This window comes from Xenopus tropicalis, chromosome 3, assembly GCF_000004195.4.
Source record: "Xenopus tropicalis strain Nigerian chromosome 3, UCB_Xtro_10.0, whole genome shotgun sequence".
Classification (NCBI taxonomy): Eukaryota; Metazoa; Chordata; class Amphibia; order Anura; family Pipidae; genus Xenopus; species Xenopus tropicalis.
In genome coordinates, this window is record NC_030679.2 from 27,839,104 (window position 1) to 27,859,545 (window position 20,442).

The 20,442-nt window shown below is 38.0% G+C and overlaps 1 protein-coding gene across 1 annotated transcript in view; it reads left to right on the forward strand.

The window, feature by feature from the left end:
* fchsd1 (FCH and double SH3 domains 1) overlaps positions 1-16,813 on the forward strand; it is a 54,805-nt gene extending 37,992 nt beyond the window's left edge. Inside the window, exons 11-21 of the mRNA XM_002939991.4 lie at positions 247-342; positions 1,120-1,239; positions 4,860-4,964; positions 5,707-5,868; positions 6,429-6,557; positions 10,836-10,919; positions 11,640-11,808; positions 13,496-13,701; positions 14,578-14,683; positions 14,884-14,951; positions 16,068-16,813. Of these exons, the coding sequence (XP_002940037.4) occupies positions 247-342; positions 1,120-1,239; positions 4,860-4,964; positions 5,707-5,868; positions 6,429-6,557; positions 10,836-10,919; positions 11,640-11,808; positions 13,496-13,701; positions 14,578-14,683; positions 14,884-14,951; positions 16,068-16,133 (1,311 nt within the window). The 3' untranslated portion in view covers positions 16,134-16,813. The remainder of the gene's footprint in view (positions 1-246; positions 343-1,119; positions 1,240-4,859; positions 4,965-5,706; positions 5,869-6,428; positions 6,558-10,835; positions 10,920-11,639; positions 11,809-13,495; positions 13,702-14,577; positions 14,684-14,883; positions 14,952-16,067) is intronic.
* The last annotated feature ends 3,629 nt before the right edge of the window (positions 16,814-20,442 follow it).

Here is a 20,442-nt window from a genome sequence, read left to right on the forward strand (position 1 = left end):
ATAATATTTAAGAGCCATGAGTATTTTGTAAATTATGAGGATATTGGAAGTCACCTCGGAGTTCCATGAGCTGGATAAAAGCACTCGGCCTCTAGCTTTGTGGTTTTATTGGTCATGGAACTCCTCAGGGACTTATAACATATTATACAATAAAGGATACATTAGTCACTATATAAATATAGTACATTATTGATACATATTTTCCCCCACAATTCATTTTTCACTGCTCTACTCCGTTGCTTACAGGTATCTCGGCAACAAAATCTTCAGCTTTTCTTGAAAGACACCAACCTCTTCTCCCCAACTTTGATACAAAAATTCCAGCCTGCAGGATCAGATAAGGTACAGTATGGGCATTTCACTAGAGAGGATGTAAGGTTACTGTCAAGATATACTTGACTTTGACTTTGTAGGCTTGGATTTATGCAAGCCTTTATCACTTTACATTTTTCCTTCTTTCTTAGCATTGCTGACAAATTAAGGAAGATAATTGTCCTGGGCTTTATTTTTCATTAACTATGCCTTCTAAAAAGACTATAAACTCACTCCGTGGGCCATCAGCCTTACATTGATATTCTTTCCCTTTGTCTTTTATTTCTGCCAACCTGCAGTATAGATAATTTGATAGAGCGATAGATAGACAAACAGACATTTAATATATCATAAATAACAATATGTTATATGAATATGGAAATTAATTAAACCTACATTAGGTGCTTATTTTTAATAGTTCAGAAACCAAAAAGATTTAATAAAGGCTATGATATGGAGATCTTTTACGTACTACTCTGCCCAGGATCAAGTAGCTGTGATAAAATTCTTGAATTGCCCTTCCTGTTGGCTACAGTCAGGAGCACCGCAGGTTGTGAATGTGCCAGGATGCCTCTTGGGTCTGGACTACCTATATCATTGTAATCTGTTGGAGCTTTTTCCTAAATCTGCATTTTTTACCAAGAAATCAAACATTAAGTACTAATTTTCAATTCATATTTAGGTATCTCAACCTTATTACCAGCATCTTCTAGCTACCCCCTGTAGGCAATTAGTGGCAAGGACAAATCACCAGCTACTCCTCTCTTCCCTTCACTCTTCTGTTTTCTCTTTTTCACTGCTGTGCAGATGTCGACTCTGGAATCACTCACCAAAGGCCCAAATGTGGAGAGCGTGCTGGACAAGGAGGCACGAAGATGGACAAGCAGAGCCGCAAGAGATTATAAGCTGAAAACCCATGGGGAGCGGGTCAGTTATTTAATTTCTGCCATGTAAAATAGATTAATGCTGTACTGTATTCTGAGGTTTGTTGAATTATGGCACTTAGCTACGTTATTTCTTGCCATGCAGTCCCTTATTAATCTCAGTCAAATTGCAGTTACATTGCTGCCTAGTGCATAGTATGTTACTGGAAAGTAAATGGAAATAATTCATTAAGTTTTCAGCTAGACAGCTTTGTATAACTTTTTACTGCTGTGCTAGGTAAAATGCTGCTTCAGAGACAAAGTACTACACTTTACAAGCATTGCCATCAAAAACACATTATAGAAAAATCATTTACTTTACTAGTCTGTGCTATAAAATAAATATCCTTTGGCAGGTTTTAGCTTTCTATGTAAGACTGTATATGGCTGGATCAGCAAAAAGCGGCCAAACAAAAAGGAAATCACCATAGGATTTATTACTTCCTTTGCTATTGCAAATTCTCATTAAATAGAATATATTTTTAAGATATACTTGAATTTGGCTTTGTAGTGCTTCTTGACCCAAGTCAAAATACCCTTCTTTATCCCACATTGGTCTGCAGTGGACACCATTTTCGCAGTCTCAACTCCCTTTTCACACCTGTATATCCTAAATCCTCAGCATGTGTGATTGGCCTGTTTCAACTGCAGTGGTCAAAGCTCAAATAATTTGTCTGCAGTGGATTTTCTTTAGTTGTCAGTACCCAGATGCAGGTACAGCCTCTGTATGCACAAGAAACCCTAAATGAAAGAATCAGAGGGCCAAATGATGGTCATATATGTTCACTTTTACTTTGTTTGAAAGCTCTTACCAGACTGCACTAAATAAGATTTTTTTTTCTGTGGTGCAAGGCTCAGCACCTACACTTAGAAAGTGCAGGCGGAAAAGTAAATTACTTCTTTGGTTTCCATAAAAATAAGATCTTTTAAAATATTTTTGTAGTCATTAATTCAATGTGGAAAGTTCTGCTAGCTCTAGTAACCCATAGCAACCAATGGGATGTTTGCTTTTTAACCAGTAAATTCTGCCTGCTGATTTTTTTATGGGTTATTGCTCCTGGACAAACGGTGTGCTTTTTATTACTTAAACCCCTTTTAATTGTATCTGCTTAACACTTAAAACAGGTAATCGCTCAACAATTACATGATTACGGGCTATAAATAGCATTGTGTGTCATTGTCCTAATGATAAGATCAATACAAGGATCAGCTGAGCTACAGCTTAAAGGGACAGTAACACCAAAAAATGAAAGTGTATAAAAGTAATTACTATATAATGTAATGCTGCACTGTACTGGTACAACTGGTGTGTTTTCCTTAGAAAGACTACTATAGTTTATATAATAAAGCTTCTGTGTAGCCACGGGGGCAGCCATTTACAGGAGAAAAGGCACAGGTTACTTAGCAGATAACAGATAAAACCCCATTATATTCTACAAAGCTTATCTGTTATCTGCTATGTGCCTTTTCTCCTTTTTCCCAGCTTCAATGGCTGCCCCCGTGTTGACATAGCAGCTCATTTATATAAACTATAGTAGTGTTTCTGTTGCAAACTTAACAGTTTTACCAGCGCAGGGCAACTGTACATTATATTTTAATTACTTTAAAACACTTTCATTTTTTGGTGTTACTGTTCCTTTAAGCAGTCACTGTGGTTTTAGAAATGATAGCAGAATCTCCCTAATCTAATAATCATATAATAATAATAATAACACTTATCCTATAATCTATTATATAATCCTATAATAATACTATAATCAGTTGTTTAGTTGTTTACCAGTAAATGAGATACTCTGATTGGCCTTTTCTTTTTACCAGACATGAAGCAACCTATACAACATTTAATAAATGTATATGTTTTCCCAGGGTTACTGTAGGGGATGTTGAGGAGTCTTTTGTGGTCATTATATTTAATAAAATATAGAAGCTCTTTTGTTTGCTTGATTGATGTCTTGGTTATTTATTATGTGACCTCACTGATCATTACTTGTGTTACAGGTTGCTATTTGTATTTTTCTGAGTGTATTATTACAGTAAGGAAGGAAGGAAGAAACTGGATGATATCCTAATCTGTAAATATTCTTTAGAAGGTGGTGTGTAGAGTATGATATAGGGAAGACAAATGAGCACATAGAAGAAGAACATAAAAGGAGGGTGGGGGTCCTGAGCTATTATATATTATATTATATTATTATTATTATTATTATTATATATTATTGCATACGTCATACTAAAACAGTTACCCACGTATATGTGTTTGAAAGTTACCCACATTTTGGACTGAGAGCTTTATGAGACAGGGACCTCATTCCTCTTGTATTTCTTCATATGTAGCACTTAAGTTTGAATGTAATTATATTTAAATACTGCCATGTAAAGAAACATTTGCATACAAACATATGGTGATGTTACCCTTTAAAATGAGACTGAGCCCATGTAATTATTAGGGCCAGTTACTTCTACTAGCATGCTGAGTACTTGAAACTGTTTTAATACTGAATTTAATTGTTGTTGTTCCAGTTTAATTGTTTAATTACTACACAATCACAGATATTAGAATCTGACTGAAGAGAGGACACATAGATATCATTTAAAATGCCATATAAAATTTGTGCCTACTCCTTTATTTAATTATTTATTTTTTAATAATGATATTAGCTCCCCAAATATACATTGTTTTTCCATTTATCTTTTATTTTTTCCATAAAGCAGTGCTAAAAGCATGCCCAAAGCTACAAAGTAACAACAAGATTTGGGAAACTCCTCGCTGCATTACCATGCTAGTTGCCCTTTGGCTGGGTTAGAAATATAATACTTTCTTAAAGCACTTATTGATTCCCTGTGCTATTAGATGGCTGCTGGTGCTGCTGGTGCTGCCAAGTCTGATGCCTTTGCACAAAGAAAGCTCCCCAATATTAAATGTCCAAGGACACAGGGAAACAACTTCAGTTGAAACAAACACTGCAGAGCTGCTGTTGCACATTTTCTAGATTTATACATGAATTGCAGCACAGTGGCATAATGGATTTTGGAATATATAATATTCTTGAATGGGAGCAGTCCTAGAAAAAGAGTCCCTAATTATAATTCATTATAAATGAAATCATTGCCCCATTAACCAGATTGTCATGGAAAATGTTAAAATAATTCCTTTTTAACAAAGTGCCTCATGTACTTGCATTTGGATTTTATATAGGAGCACATATAAAGGATTAGAAAACCTTAATTCACTGGGGGTGCTTATATGTTGAATTAAATGGCTAATTCTTTTCCCCTGCGTGGTGCTCTTTTTCTGAAAAAAACCTACAGCAGCTCAGGGAACTTTCTAAAGCAGTGCTGTGCCACTATCTAAACACATAGATATAATTTAAAATGCCATATAAAATTTGTGCCTATATAAAATTTGTGACTTCCCAGGTGTCACTTGTGTGTGTACTGAAGATTTTCCAGTTTTGGTCTACTGCTCTGATCTCTTGTCACCTGTTTATATACCTCTAAAAGTGCAGACACACTGGCTAACAGCCCAAGAGCTGTGGCAAAACAACATTGTTCCTGTAGTTTTATTGTGGCCTCCATGCATTTTCACATATAATGTGTTATCAGCTATTGTCTTATTACGTTTAGGTCCTGCAAAGGCTGGAAGCCAAAAGGGCAACTGTATCTGAAGATGAACTTTCCAGTATGGAGCTAAAGACTGAGGAAGTTAAGGAAAGTGTGAGGAAAGCTGAGGTAAGACATTATTATTTAGCCATTTTTACTTATGCATGACTTTAAACTGTCTGAAATCATCCATTTAGAGTTACTAGTCGCTGTATTTAGCAAGGTGTGCTTTTCACATGGTGTGGAATAACTGTGTAATTCAAGTCAACAGGAAAAATTCAGATGAGAAAAAAATCACAGCACAAAAAGCAGTGTAAAGTATAGCTTAAAGATGGCAATAGCAGTTGCTTTTATTAATACTATTTTCACCTTGTTTGATTGTGACGTGATGGCTTCTGGGACTTGAAGTCCCTCTGTCTTTCAAAATGGGTGGTGCACAGATTATCTTGAAAGCAGAGGAACTGCAAGTCCCACACACAATCCATTACTTCACAATGGAACAAGGTAAGGGAAGGGTTCCATGAGCACCACAGAATGATCCTCTTCTCCCACTTTGTCTTTCCTTGCTAGCCAGGGTCCAATGTATTTTAATTTGTTTTATAATCACTTGGGGGTGCATAACATTTGGAACCTCCCAGTGCTTAAACCTTTTCATTCTCCTTGAAGGTCTGATAGACTAGTAGCTACATGGATGCAAGTAACAGCAGTGTGTATGTCTTTTAATACAGTCTTAAACCTTTCATTTATTAGATTTCCTTGTGTTATCATATGCCTCACTTATCTGCTTTTGTGATAAGCTTGCTGTTGCCAAGAAATATTTGGTACTTTCCATGTTTCCATGAGAAGACATCCATTTCATTTTTTTGTTTAGGTCAGTAAGGTGAAGGCTGATGCCCGGGTGGAGCTCCTGCGTCAGGTCGGTGTAGATGTAGACATGTGGCTCACAGGTGCCATGATGCAAGCAAATGCAGAACTTGAGCAGGAGAGAAGGATGAGTGAAGCCAGGATGTCAAATGGAGAATTGTCACCAACAGTAATCCCTTTATTTAAACTCATTTATTTCTTGTATTGTCATTCTATTATTTCCAATTTTTAGAAGGGAAAGAGTATCATGAACAGTGCAACTTTTCTCCGTTCCTATTCTTTTTCCCTTGAGTGAATTAAGCTAAGTGAGGGTGTTCAAAATTGGGAATTTTTGCCCAATGAAAGTGAGAATCGTATGGGCACCCTGCTTGGTACCTGAAAATACTATCTATATGTTGTGAATACAAACAGTATGAAACAGAATATGCTACTGTGTTTTACAAACGCAAATTTAAAAAGCACCATAAAATACATTAATTATTAACGTTGCATTCACCACAATTGAGGGCGATAAGCCATGTCCAGGGTGTCAGTGATTGCAGGTTTCCTAGGGTCAATGGGCACACTTGTACACTCTTTATTAGAGCTGGCTGGATGGCACATTGGTGCTCTGTGTAAGTTCATAGCAGTGCAAGGATCATGTTTACGTGCAAGGATCATTTACAAATTATGTCAATTAACAAACATGTGTATTTAATTTTTATTAATATGCTATCATTTCATTTCCAGATGGATGAATTTGATTTCACAGACTTTGAAGAATGTGATGACAATGGTGAGATATTTGAAGAATCCAGCCTGAACTTAAGTGGCTCGCGTCCATATCCCTTTCCTTGTCAAGTCTTGTACAGTTACCAGGTAATGTTCCCAAGGGAAGAGAAGCTGAAAGCCTATCTTACTGTAACTAAGGAACTAAACATTTTTCATCCTATAATCAAGCAGTACCAGGTAGTGTATTTACTGAGATCTTTATCTGGAATCCTTGGACTTGAGCTTTACAGATATGGGGATCTAATTTGAATTACTGTGCCTCAACACCATTAAAAAATATAATTATTTTACAATAAACATGGAATCATGCTAGCTTAATTGTCATCAAGTATAAGGTACTGTACTGAGGAAAAGCAAATCCAGAAACAAATTAATAATTGCGGGAATAAAACCCCATACTTGTAATGACACAATCACATGGTGTGTATATTAATGCTAAGTGGCAAAATGCAGAAAATTTTTTGTACCCGTTTAAAACAAGGGTTTTCCGCCATCCTGGTCCAAAATTTTTTCCGTTATCCCTCCCCCAACTCATAATAAGGTCACATATAGCTGAAAGTAGTCACCATGCTATAGTTCCTGGTATATCTGAGACATTAAGTAAGCTCTAAGTCTGATTCACCTTCAGATTACATTGGAACCCATGCTCTTTAAAGGTAAAACAGAAAATTTATAGTGAAAGTGGCATATTGTCCAATTGAAGCTAGGCACATAAGTTGTGTCTGTTGAGATGTTGATAGCAATATTTCAAGCCAATAAAATTCCTTTATTTCTCAGTTTTTGAGCACAGAAACATTTCTGTGCTCAAAAACTGAGAAATAAAGGAATTTTATTGGCTTATTGTCATATGGCTTTTTGTCAAGCTTGAGGACTGCCTAGCTATAGTTCTTTAGGTAGTATTAATGCACCTTTTTTCCAACTGAAGTCAAAATGAATGGGCTCATGTCAAAAACTGGGGTATTTTTTCTTTTAACTTTGATTTACGCTCCCTTAAATTGTCCAGTTTACTTTTTCAATGGCCTGGAAACAAACGCTGACTAGCAGCCCAAACAGGCAAGTATGAATGTAGGATTTAATTATTAATCAGCTTTTGTATATAAGTTCTGTTCCCTTGTTTTGAATGGCAATAATCAAGTGATGTGTACATTGCCTATTTTTTTGGGGGGGTGGGGAGGGTGGGGACTGTAGTTTAATTATTAAGAGAATCAATGAAAGTTAAATATAATCACGTTGATCAATGTGGAAGTTCTTTTGCCTAAGATATATCTGGGGTTTTTGTTAATCCGTGCATAAAAAGGTCAGTTAAATTGAAAGTATATTAATTTTAAACTACAGTGGCTTGCAAAAGTATTCGGCCCCCTTGAACTTTTCCACATTTTGTCACATTACAGCCACTAACATGAATCAATTTTATTGGAATTCCATGTGAAAGACCAATACAAAGTGGTGTACACGTGAGAAGTAGAACGAAAATCATACATGATTCCAAACATTTTTTACAAATAAATAACTGCAAAGTGGGGTGTGCGTAATTATTCAGCCCCCTGAGTCAATACTTTGTAGAACCACCTTTTGCTGCAATTACAGCTGCCAGGCTTTTAGGGTATGTCTCTACCAGCTTTGCACATCTAGAGACTGAAATCCTTGCCCATTCTTCTTTGCAAAACAGCTCCAGCTCAGTCAGATTAGATGGACAGCGTTTGTGAACAGCAGTTTTCAGATCTTGCCACAGATTCTCGATTGGATTTATATCTGGACTTTGACTGGGCTATTCTAACACATGGATATGTTTTGTTTTAAACCATTCCATTGTTGCCCTGGCTTTATGTTTAGGGTTGTTGTCCTGCTGGAAGGTGAACCTCCGCCCAAGTCTCAAGTCTTTTGCAGACTCCAAGAGGTTTTCTTCCAAGATTGCCCTGTATTTGGCTCCATCCATCTTCCCATCAACTCTGACCAGCTTCCCTGTCCCTGCTGAAGAGAAGCCCCCCCAGAGCATGATGCTGCCACCACCATATTTGACAGTGGGGATGGTGTGTTCAGAGTGATGTGCAGTGTTAGTTTTCCGCCACACATAGCGTTTTGCATTTTGGCCAAAAAGTTCCATTTTGGTCTCATCTGACCAGAGCACCTTCTTCCACATGTTTGCTGTGTACCCCACATGGCTTGTGGCAAACTGCAAACGGGACTTCTTATGGTTTTCTGTTAACAATGGCTTTCTTCTTGCCACTCTTCCATAAAGGCCAACTTTGTGCAGTGCACGACTAATAGTTGTCCTATGGACAGATTTCCACACCTGAGCTGTAGATCTCTGCAGCTCCCCCAGAGTCACCATGGGCCTCTTGGCTGCATTTCTGATCAGCGCTCTCCTTGTTCGGCCTGTGAGTTTAGGTGGACGGCCTTGTCTTGGTAGGTTTACAGTTGTGCCATACTCCTTCCATTTCTGAATGATCGCTTGAACAGTGCTCCGCGGGATGTTCAAGGCTTTGGAAATCTTTTTGTAGCCTAAGCCTGCTTTAAATTTCTCAATAACTTTATCCCTGACCTGTCTGGTGTGTTCTTTGGACTTCATGGTGTTGTTGCTCCCAATATTCTCTTAGACAACCTCTGAGGCCGTCACAGAGCAGCTGTATTTGTACTGACATTAGATTACACACAGGTGCACTCTATTTAGTCATTAGCACTCATCAGGCAATGTCTATGGGCAACTGACTGCACTCAGACCAAAGGGGGCTGAATAATTTTGCACACCCCACTTTGCAGTTATTTATTTGTAAAAAATGTTTGGAATCATGTATGATTTTCGTTCCACTTCTCACGTGTACACCACTTTGTATTGGTCTTTCACGTGGAATTCCAATAAAATTGATTCATGTTAGTGGCTGTAATGTGACAAAATGTGGAAAAGTTCAAGGGGGCCGAATACTTTTGCAAGCCACTGTATGTACTTTTGAGATGTATATAAAAACATGTGCAGCATCTCTCTGCCAGTGGTGAAACCCAGTAATGTAAAAAATAAAAAAAATCCTGATCAAGTGCATTGTTTACATTATTAATGTTACGGCTAACCACTGGCACAGGTTATTAAAGAACCCCTATTTTGGAGAGGCACCCCAAACTACATGTATCAACTTAACTTAAGATAACAGCAGGTCCACTGGGCTCACTTAGTTTTTACTATTCTGAGTAGATACATATATCAAGTGCAGCCTCGTCACCAAATCTCCCCCACTTTTACCATATCATATACCAACATAAAGTGCATAATATATATAAATAAAGGGACATCCCCCTTTTTTCCTTTGAAAGGACTCTCTCCCTTCTGAGAACAGAAAACATAGCATGAACTGTTAATAGTGTGATTACTTCACTCCAAATATACTTGTTTGCATTCTCCATGGAACTGCCAATCAACATGAAGGGAGCAGTTAGATAAGGTCCATATCACAGCAGCCACTACTTATGTAGTGTATAGTTGGCAATGAGACCTTTACCAAATGTAGGTGTGCTTAATGGTCCCTTCAATATAAATCCGTTATAGCTAATAAGGAGTCTTTTGCTGGGTGATAGTTCATATCCCCATAAATGTCTAAAAGTTGCAGAGTCTCGTCATTTGCTGCAATTTATAGTGGCAAATAGACGCTTATCCTCACACAGGTCTTTCAAATACTTTATTTCCTCTCATCATCCACCTGCCACATCCGCAAACACCCAGCTATTTTAAATGAATAAACAATTATACTTGAGGTCAGTGCCACTTCTACCACACAGTTTGCCATCTTCTCCACTTAATACCAGCACATCCTGTTTCAATTAATGGCTCATCTGTGCAACTGTATCAGTATTCCAGAGGAGAACCGATGCACGTTTCACAAACACTGTCTTCCGTGTTTTTGTGCTTCTACATGTTACTTCACGTCTTAAAGCTCTTACTTACCTAGAATACCATTCGAATTTAAAGAGACCATTTAGGCACTTATAGTTTGTCACCTCATAAAGAATCAAAACTTTAATTGCAACTACCAACATCTTTCCTCTAATTAAATATACATGCTTGTATCTGAATCAATACTGATTGTGATGTTATAATATTCTAACAGGATGACGACTCAGCCCTTATTTTATAGGAATGGGGCAAAGGAATTCTCTTCATTCATGCCCCCCGGATACAAAGTCCCCATTAGCGAGATCCAACAGGTTTCTTTTTGTAATATCAATTTATTATTTTTTATATGTATCTACTAGGAATAGTAAGTAATAAATGTGTGCCCAATGAACCTGCTGTTGTCTTTAAAGTTAATATAGTATTGTTTTACTTGTCTACAAATGATTCCTTTGGCACCTGAAACTCTTGTGCTCTCTCCACAGTCTTCACAGTCCGATGAGCTTTCTATTACTCAAGGTGAACAACTGGAGGTCATTGAAGATGGTGATGTAGAAGAATGGGTTAAAGTAAGTAGGGAATACTAGTTGTGGGTTGCTCATCCCTACATGTGGCTATATTCAGTTGACTCTTCAGTTTTCCCATGAAATCTTTTAGTTTGGAACTAAAAATGCAATATTGCTCAAAACAAAATGAATAAAAATGCTCTTATGGTGAGCAATAAAATACTTTTTTTAAGGAAAAAAACACTCAGTGCGCTAGAGTGTAAAACGTGCATATTTGTGTTTACTTGTTGGACTATGTGTTGGGTGTATGAATGTCTGCTGTTAGTGTGTGCAAGCCAGCACAAAAAATATTTGAATGTGTAAGTGTAAAATTAAGAGTGTTAGTGTAAAAAGTGTGTGTTTCATACCTGGGACAGGCAGACATGGAGACCGCTGAAGTGCCACATGATCGGAATAGGGCCACAATGTGGTCCAGCATTGTAGGGTAGGGGGGTGGCGCTGTGAACTCAGGAAGTAAATGCAAAAACATGTGGTTTACACTCATGGAATCACACCCCACAACTAGCTTAATCACCCCACTGCTGGTTGCCTAAATTAAAGGGAATGATTTAGGATTAAAAGTGCAAAATTTACTGTGGCCTTTTGTTAACGGTTAGCAATCTGTGGCAGCTAAGTGGTTAAAGCATTTTCTCCTCTCTCTGAAAATTGTTGGTGCTTGGATCACAGAGTGTTTCACACCTGATGTTCTAGTAATGATCTGTATGTTTCCAAATTGAATTCCAGGCTCGTAACAAGAGCGGGCAAGTTGGCTACGTCCCAGAGAGGTACATTACTATCATAAATCATTCTGCTGTGAACCAGAAACTTGCAAATTGGACAGAGACAAGTCACAAGAGTGGTGCCAACAGCGAGCTTAGTGGAATATTGGGGATGGACTGGGCTCAAACAGGAGGTCAGTTTAATACCTATTTGTGTATTTTTATTTATTTATTATTGTGCATTACCATATATACATTTTGTTTGTTTTTGTAGCAGAGTTTTCAATAGACATGCAATCCTGAAGTTATATGGGGTTAAGCATACAGTATGTCATTTATGTAGAAGCAATTTCCATCTCCTGTTTAATGTAAATGATAGCAGTAAACCCAGCTAGTGACTTGCCTGAATGGTAATTTTTTCTACTACAGCTTAGTGCTACAAAAAGGCTCTTATTTTTATATTGTTTCAGAAACAGTTGTCATTAAATTGACATAATATTGGCTCCTTATAGCTTTTCAAAAGAATTCAGTGGGATTATGACACCTGTTGGATGCCTGTTGGAGGTTATTAAGAAGACTGGGCCAGCCAGGCTAAGAGACAATGGCAGTTTTAGGCAAGAATAAAAACTCGGTAACACCTTCCTAGATTCTAAGGAAAACAAAACAGGAGAAAACATTCACCTCCTTTTGAAGGAATAATAAACTTTACAACACACACAAACATATGCTGAGCAGATTAAGGAGCAGATTTACTAATGCTCAGATATTTTCTTTCTGTGATTTGTGTTTTTCGGCGCTACAACACAACTTTTTGTGTAGAAAAGCTTGAATTTTTCGTCATTTATTATGCGTCAATAGCAGACAAAACGCAAATGTAAAAATACGCCATCTTAAATTTGTGAAGGTCATATAGAAGTCAATGGGAGTTGTCCTAGTCAAATTGTATCAGTCTCTTTAATTAATTTGTGGTTTTAGAGGGTTTTTTTTCATTAGTAAGTCCATGAAAATTCTTACAAAAACATAATAACATTGGAAAATTCCAGGTTTTCATGTTTTTTTTTGTTTTCGTTCCACATTTTAATTAATTTGTGATTTCAAACATGCTAAAACCATTAAAATCAGAATGTTGATAAATGGGCCTTTACTGGGTGCAATAAAGAATTCAAAAAGTCAGGGACCTGCAGTCATCACTGTGTCTTTTCATATAACATGATATCCTGGTTGTTAGCTGTGCCTTCCTGTCACATGGGCTCCCATATACTCCACAGGCAAGTATAGAATGAGGGGAGCAGGAGAGTTATTTGCAGGGTTCTTTGTATCTATTTATTGTATATTAGAATGGTTCTGTTTTACCCTTCTCTTGTCCTTTTTTATTAGTTTGATACTATCCCCCATATGTAATAAAGGGCACTAAGTTTGCACAGGAGCAGTAACTTATGGCAACCAATCAAATGTTTGCTCTTAGACAGGTTACAAGTAAATTCTACCTGCTGATTGGTTGTTATGGGTTACTGCTCCTGGGCAAACTTAATGCCTGTTATTACATATGGGGGATAGTATCCAACTTATAAAAATAATAATTTACATAGCTGTCAATAGATCTAACCTGTTACATGGTTATATATTATAATACTATTTATTTACAAATGTGATAAAGCCACCATGTATGGTTTGCCACTGCTGATACCAATTGGATCTCTTACCAGTCTCTTATGGAGAAGTAAAATGAAAAAGGCTTCTAAGAGAAGATACCAAATATGTATTCAGTAGTCTGTGTCAGTGTAGGTGATGACAAGAAAGTGCCAGAGTAGCCTAATACAGGGTATATGTAGATTTCTATGACATTTTTATGACAGTCTCTTTTAACTTTCTCTTATGCAGTATGCCTTGCTAGGGCTCTTTATGAGTATGAAGGCCAAAGTGAAGAAGAGCTGACATTCCCAGAAGGAGCTATCATCCAGATTATTCGGAAAGAAGAGGGAGGTGTAGACGACGGGTTTTGGAAGGGAGAATTTAACGGACGAGTGGGTGTCTTTCCATCACTAGTAGTTGAAGAGTTATCAGGGGAAGCCTCCGGGACAAGCGAGGTAAACTTGCATTGCTGTCTTTAAGAAATAGATATGTCCGGGTAGTTTTGGTTACAGTGTATGATCAAAGGAACATAAAATGGCAAATCAGTTGTACCTTAGCCTATAAAATTCTGTACAGGTATATGATTCAGTATCTGGAAACCTGTTATCCAGGAAAGACTATCTCCCTTAGACTCCATTATAAACAAATAATTCTAATTTTTAAAAATGATTTCCTTTTTCTCTGTATTAATAAAACAGTACTTTGTACTTTGGGAGCCAGTTTTATTTTCATGTACAGCACGTTATTCTAAAACAAACTTTCAGCAGAAGGCAGTGTCTAATTGTGCATCCCCCATAACTGGATTACTATATTTAACTGTTAAAATGGGGTTATTTACATTTAAATTAACTTTTAGTATAATATAGACAGTGCTAAGACAGTTTGCAGTTGGTCTTGATTTTCTATTATTTATATTTTTGAGTTATTTAGATTTTTATTCAGCAGCTCTCCAGTTTAGAATTCAAGCAGCTATCTAGTTGCTAGGGTCTATTTGAACTAGAATTGATGCAATTAATATATAAATGCAAAAAGGAAAATGAGCAACTTTACCAAACAGAGGTTAATTTGCATGTATTTTGGCAATCGTTGAGACACATGCTTTGGTCCAAATTCCTGCTAGAATTCTGGGATATAAAGGCAATATAGATCTCAAATATGACACAGTGCACTGTGTTGGTAAATGAGCCCTTATTTGTCTTGCTTGCAGAAATGGCTGGACAATTCATCACTCAGGGTAACCCTGAACCTTAATAGTAGTGTGCAAGGGATCTGCCTGCCTGGTATGGTTAGTGAGACTTAGAACTGACCGATATTTGCATTTATTTTTGCAGGAACTCCCATCCCCAGCTCCACCATCATTCTTACCTCCCACGTTTGCACCTTTCTCCAACCAAACAACACAACCTCCTGCAGGAGCAGCGGCAGATTCCTCTACAGGTTACTCTTTTATTCTCTGCTTTATGCAACTTGGAAGGAAATGCTAAACATGAAAGGGATACTGTGGGAATACAGATCCAATGTCACTTTTGAAAATGCTGAATAACCTAAGTGCTTATTTTCAAACTGTTCCTTTCATGTTTTCTTTTGTGATAGACCTTTTGTGAAACTCTTCTATCAGGTGTTCTTTTCTTTTTCAGATCCCAGACACAATGGTTCCCAGTGCTCTCAAGGCTCCCCAGACTTTGCAGCAACAAGATTAAGGCCTGTAAGTAGAACCGTATAACCCCCTCGGCCATGGGAACATTTCTCAACACCTCACTTTATAAACTTTGAGTTTTTCACAAGGCATTTTGGTAACACTGTATATGGATTGTGCAGCAGGGTTTTCACTATGACTGTCATTGGAATTAGAAATATTTTATATAATTCTACATCTGCACTGAGAAAAACAAAAACATATAACTGATATCACTCTTTGACGTTTGTAATATCAGGGGATGGAACCAAGAGTGGTATAATAAAGTAGAGTAGAGCAGGGTCTTGTTTTTTTTTAATTTTATTGTTTTCTTAACTAATGGTAACTATGGTATTTGTTATGGTACTTGTTACAAAGTGCAATTAAAACAGATTAAACAGATAATTTTACTGTTTGATTTTCACCATATACGTACCAAACACTTTGTGGTTGTATAAGCGCTAACCTCCCCATAACCAATATGTTGCATTTATTGCAGCCGCAAGTGTTTTGGGGCAAGTGCATTCCAGCTTTGCACATCTGGATCCTGTATTTTTCCTTGGCTAAAGGAACAGTAACCAAAAAAATGAAAGAGTTTTAAAGTAATTCAAATATAATGTGCTGTTGCTCTGCACTAGTAAAACTAGTGTGTTTGCTTTATGAACACTACTATAGTTTATTAATTAAGCTGCTGTGTAACCATGGGGGGCAGCAATTCAAGGTGGAAAAAGGGAGAAAAGGCCCAGGTTACATAGCAGATACCAGATAAAACACCATTGTATTCAACAGAGTTTATCTGTTATCTGCTATGTAACCTTTGCCTTTTCTCCTTTTGAATGGCTGCCCCCATCTGTGGGCAGAGCTGAGTCAGGCATGGGAGGGGCTTAATCCCTGGCCCTGTGGTATCATTTGCATTCTGTGCATTGTACAGATTGAAAGGGGAGCTACTAAATAGTAGAATGATGCGCAGGGTCAAAGAAATAGTAATATAGACAAAAAGAAAAGGGAAACCAGCCCTTATAATTTGCACCTCCTTGATATATATAACCTTTATTGTCACCATTACAAATATCTGATTAATTTAAAATCCAGGTTTGGCAGAGATTCTGCGCACTGTTCAGACTTCTTTTCTCTTTTATTCTGTAGATGCGGGCGGCTCCTCCCCCACCAACAAAGCCAAGCGAAACCGGAGGATTAGAAAGCTCACCTTGAACACCTCATTGTCGTCGTGGTGATGCCAGAAGCATTTGTTTCTGCATGAAATAAAATACCACCCGTAACCCTCTCCACGCGTGTGAAGTTGAGTCTAGGTGCACAGTATTATGGGAAATATATATGGGATGTACACTGTGTGAGCATGTGATGGTGTGCAGACTATACGTGGGGACCTATCAAAACTACCGCTGGGACTCTAGTACGATTCTACTCAGGAGGGCAGGATCCTATAAGACTTTGTCTGTAAAGAAATAATTAAAGGGGAAATACTATTTTTGCACTAATAAGAACTTCCCTGAGAATGTTTTTTTTTTTTGTTGTTGTTGTGTTTTTTTTTGTTCTGCTTAAACCTAAAATCTATTTTAAGGCCTAAAATATGAAAAATATTTACCAAAGTAAGTTGGTCGGAACAAAGTGTTTTGACTTGACATTTGCATCGGTTCTTAGTAAAATCTGTTTATTTGCATTTTACATGTATTATTATTTCTATATATTTGGAATTATTTATGTTTTATACCTCAACTACTGTTCTACTGTGCTTTAAATCATGGAGAGAAAAGCATTGATTGGTGTCCATCTTACCCATTTACACCAGGACTCTCATAGAAATGCCATATGATATAGTATAAATGCATGTTCAACACTTTATTAAATAACAGCTTCTTTGCTACATAGAATGTGAATGTGATCTATTTGGTTTTAAAGAAATGAGCCGACAACCCTACTTTTTTTAAGGCACTGATTGAGACCTGTATAGAACATGCAACTAAACGTAATATCTGCACTAATCTACTGAATATGGATTGCTCCCTGTGAGGTATTCTTGGATTTTCTTTTATAAACTGCCCACTATAAATACTCTATGATAAAAGGGGCCATACCTTGTACACTTCTGCTCCTTTGGAGAGGTACAAGCAGATCCTTATCCTTCAATACGTTGTGATTATTCAATCTTCTGGCCCCCAAGGCCAACATCTGAATCATTATAGGGGCCTGGAGAGACCCATCAGGGCAGAACTGCATGAGCATAGTTATGTGGTCCTCTTGCAATTGGGATTTTCTTACCTGCACAATATAAATATTTTATTAGATTCTTAGCCAGATAATCAGTCTAGCAGGTTATCAGCTGTACCCCAAACGCGGACCAGAAAAGGGGTGGGAAGAATTGACAGCTTTTATTGGCCAGTGTGTGGCCACCTTTGCTCCAGAATGGGCACACTCTATCTAACACTGTGTATTTTAGCTCTTATCCAGAAGCACAGCGAGCAGCTGTCTGTTCCCTTTATTCCCAGCTATTGCAGCGGGGGGAACAGCTCAGAGAAATTTGCCTTACTGCTCACCTCGCCCCCCTGATGATAACTCCCTCACTAACTTATTCCTTCTGTTGCTTATTAGAAACAAGGGCCAAGGTTACCCCCCTGTAACTGCAATCTCTCTATGTGCCACGGTACAGTAATCATAAAAGAAATGATTTCAAACACTACTGGGAGCATTAACTGCTTCCCAACTCAGTGGTCTGTTCTCTCCCATGGGCCAGTTAGAGGGTTTATAGCCATTATGTCACATACAGAACACCATATTCAACCTGATAATAATCATCCCCCAGTTCAACATCAGTAGAAGCTGAGCTCTTTGCAAAAGTATATTTACAGTCAGGGAAGTAAAATGTCAGTATAGGGTAAGCACAATAATGATCCAGAACTCTCTAAAAAATAGCACTTTATGAAGAAGTTATTCTTCTCTCCATACAGACATGGAACAAGGATATAAGAAATCCAAGATGACACCTTACTCTTTTAAATTAGTATAATGTAAAGAGTGCTATTCTGAAACAATTTGCAATTGGTCTTCATTTTTCATTATTTGTGGTTTTTAAATTATTTAGCTTTTTATCAGCAGCTTTCCAGTTTTGAATTTCAGCAGCTATCTAGTTGCTAGGGTTCAGTTTAACCTAGAAACAAGGCAGTGGTTTGAAAGACAGACAGGAATATGAACAGAGGAGGGCCTAAATAAAACAATAAGTAATACACAGTAACAATAACAATAAAAGGAAGGCAAATAATTAAAAAAACTATAAAAATGAAGACCAATTAAGTATAGGCCATTCTAGAACAAAACGTTAACCAGAAGGTGAAACACCCCTTTAAGAAACACAAAATGCTACAGACGGCTCATAAATATTATAATTTGAAAATCCTGCTGTCCCCAGTAAAGTTCTATGACAACAGTATCAACATCTGACAACAAAGAGAATTAAGCAAGAACACCCGGAAAATGTTTAATCTATTAAAAAGACGAAGCTGTGAGAAAAGGGGCAGAGGGACAGAGTAAAGATATAATAGAAAGGGCTAAGCAGGCCTGGACTGGGATTCAAAATGGGCATTTCAAATTCACAGAGGCCCAAACAGCCCCCCTATTTTGTACAGAATAGAGAGCCATTCCCATTCCCAGCCCAATAAATAATGACAATATGGCATCTTACAGCAGCCCCCCTGGCATTTGCCAGAATCCACAGAATAGAGAGCCATTCCCACTGGATTTGTTAGCATTTGGACAATATCACATGCAAAATCTCCCCTGTGCTGGTGACTAAATGCATAAAATACATTAGCACTGGCTATGATGGCAGATGCCAGGCCCAAACCACTCAATCACACAATCGAGAGACATTTTGCAAGGAAACATTGTCACACAATTCAGCTGGTCATTGCCAATATTTTGTGCCGTTTCGTCACTTGCACAGGAGCCAATTTTGCACTGGCAACAGAACTCCCCGCGTGACTTTGCCCTAGGGTAAGTGGATCTCTAGGAACTACAAAGCAATTTGCAGAACAAAAGTTTAATAATTTAGAAACCACCAAGCATTAAACATAAAGAGCAATTTCAAACAAAAGACTACTATTTTCTTTTTAAGATGGGGGGAAAATCCTCGTCAAGTTGAAAATTCCTAGCAATCACATACCCCGACAAGCACACACGCAGGCCCATGCGAGCATGAGAGAAAGAACTAATAGGGGACTGTGTCCACCCCATAAGTCACTCTACAAGAAGAAACAATTTATTTCCTGGTAATATTGCATTATCACATGGCATATCATGGGCTAACCCTCTTTTCACTTTATACTTCCTTAATATAGATTTATCTGTGTAATTCTGTGGCTTACTATGGGTTACTGTTCAGTGAAGTAAGATAATAATCACTTTCAATAAGTCATGCACCTAAGAGTGCACACTTGCATTTGCTTTATAGCCCTGATGTTCTGGTGTGTTTGCTATAAAAGGATTTCCTCCTCTGCCCGCAGATTGATGGCGCTGAGAGCACACTCTGTCCCCCCCTCCACACCTGCACTAATGAAACTCGTTTGTCTGAGGATCCAGTAACGATCTGTACTTTCCTAAATTGTGTTCCAGACTAAGAACAAGAGTGGGCAAGTTGGCTACGTGCCAGAGAAGAACATTACCTTCTTAAATTGTTCTGCTGTGCCCCAGAACCTGGCACAAGTCACATGAATGGCGCCGATAAAGCTCTTACTAGAGTATAGAAGCTACATGTTTGGGTTGAAAAAAGACAATACTTCATCAAGTTCAGCCCCTACAAATTAGCTTCTAAAATATTCTTGTTCAAAAAGTCACCCAAGCCTCCAACAGAATTTGCCATCACATCATCACCCAGCAGCTGTAAAGAACCATTTGTGTTGCTTCAAGTCTAAATGGGGCCTCATACTATTTTTTGTGTGAAAAAAGATCCCCTGCCAACTGTCTAATAGTGATGTGTCTGAAACCTGCGGGTTTACCTGTGGGTAAGACGTGTTTGGGCTCAGTATTTGCAGGTTGTGGGGAGGTTAGTGCTGAGCTTTCCCTTATGCCCTCCCCACCCACGACCTTACTATGCCCGACTTCCACTTCCAGCAAACCTGCTGGTCCCACCCACTTCATGACATTAGGCAATTACCCCCATATGTAATAAAAGACACTAAGTTCTTCCTGTTGATTGGTTGCTATGGGTTACTGCACCTGGGCAAACTGAGTGCCTTTTGTTACATATAAGGGTTTGTTGATCTGCACATTACTACTACCTATAATCCCCTCTAATGTACTTGTACAGAGTAATCATGTCCCCTCGCAAGCTCCTTTTTTCCAAAGAAAACAACCCCAACCCCGACAGTCTAACCTCATAGCTTAAATCTTCCATCCCCTTTACCAGTTTAGTTGCACGTCTCTGCACTCTCTCCAGCTCATTAATATCCTACTTAAGGACTGGAGCCCAAAACTGCACCGCATACTCAAGGTGAGGCCTTACCAGGGA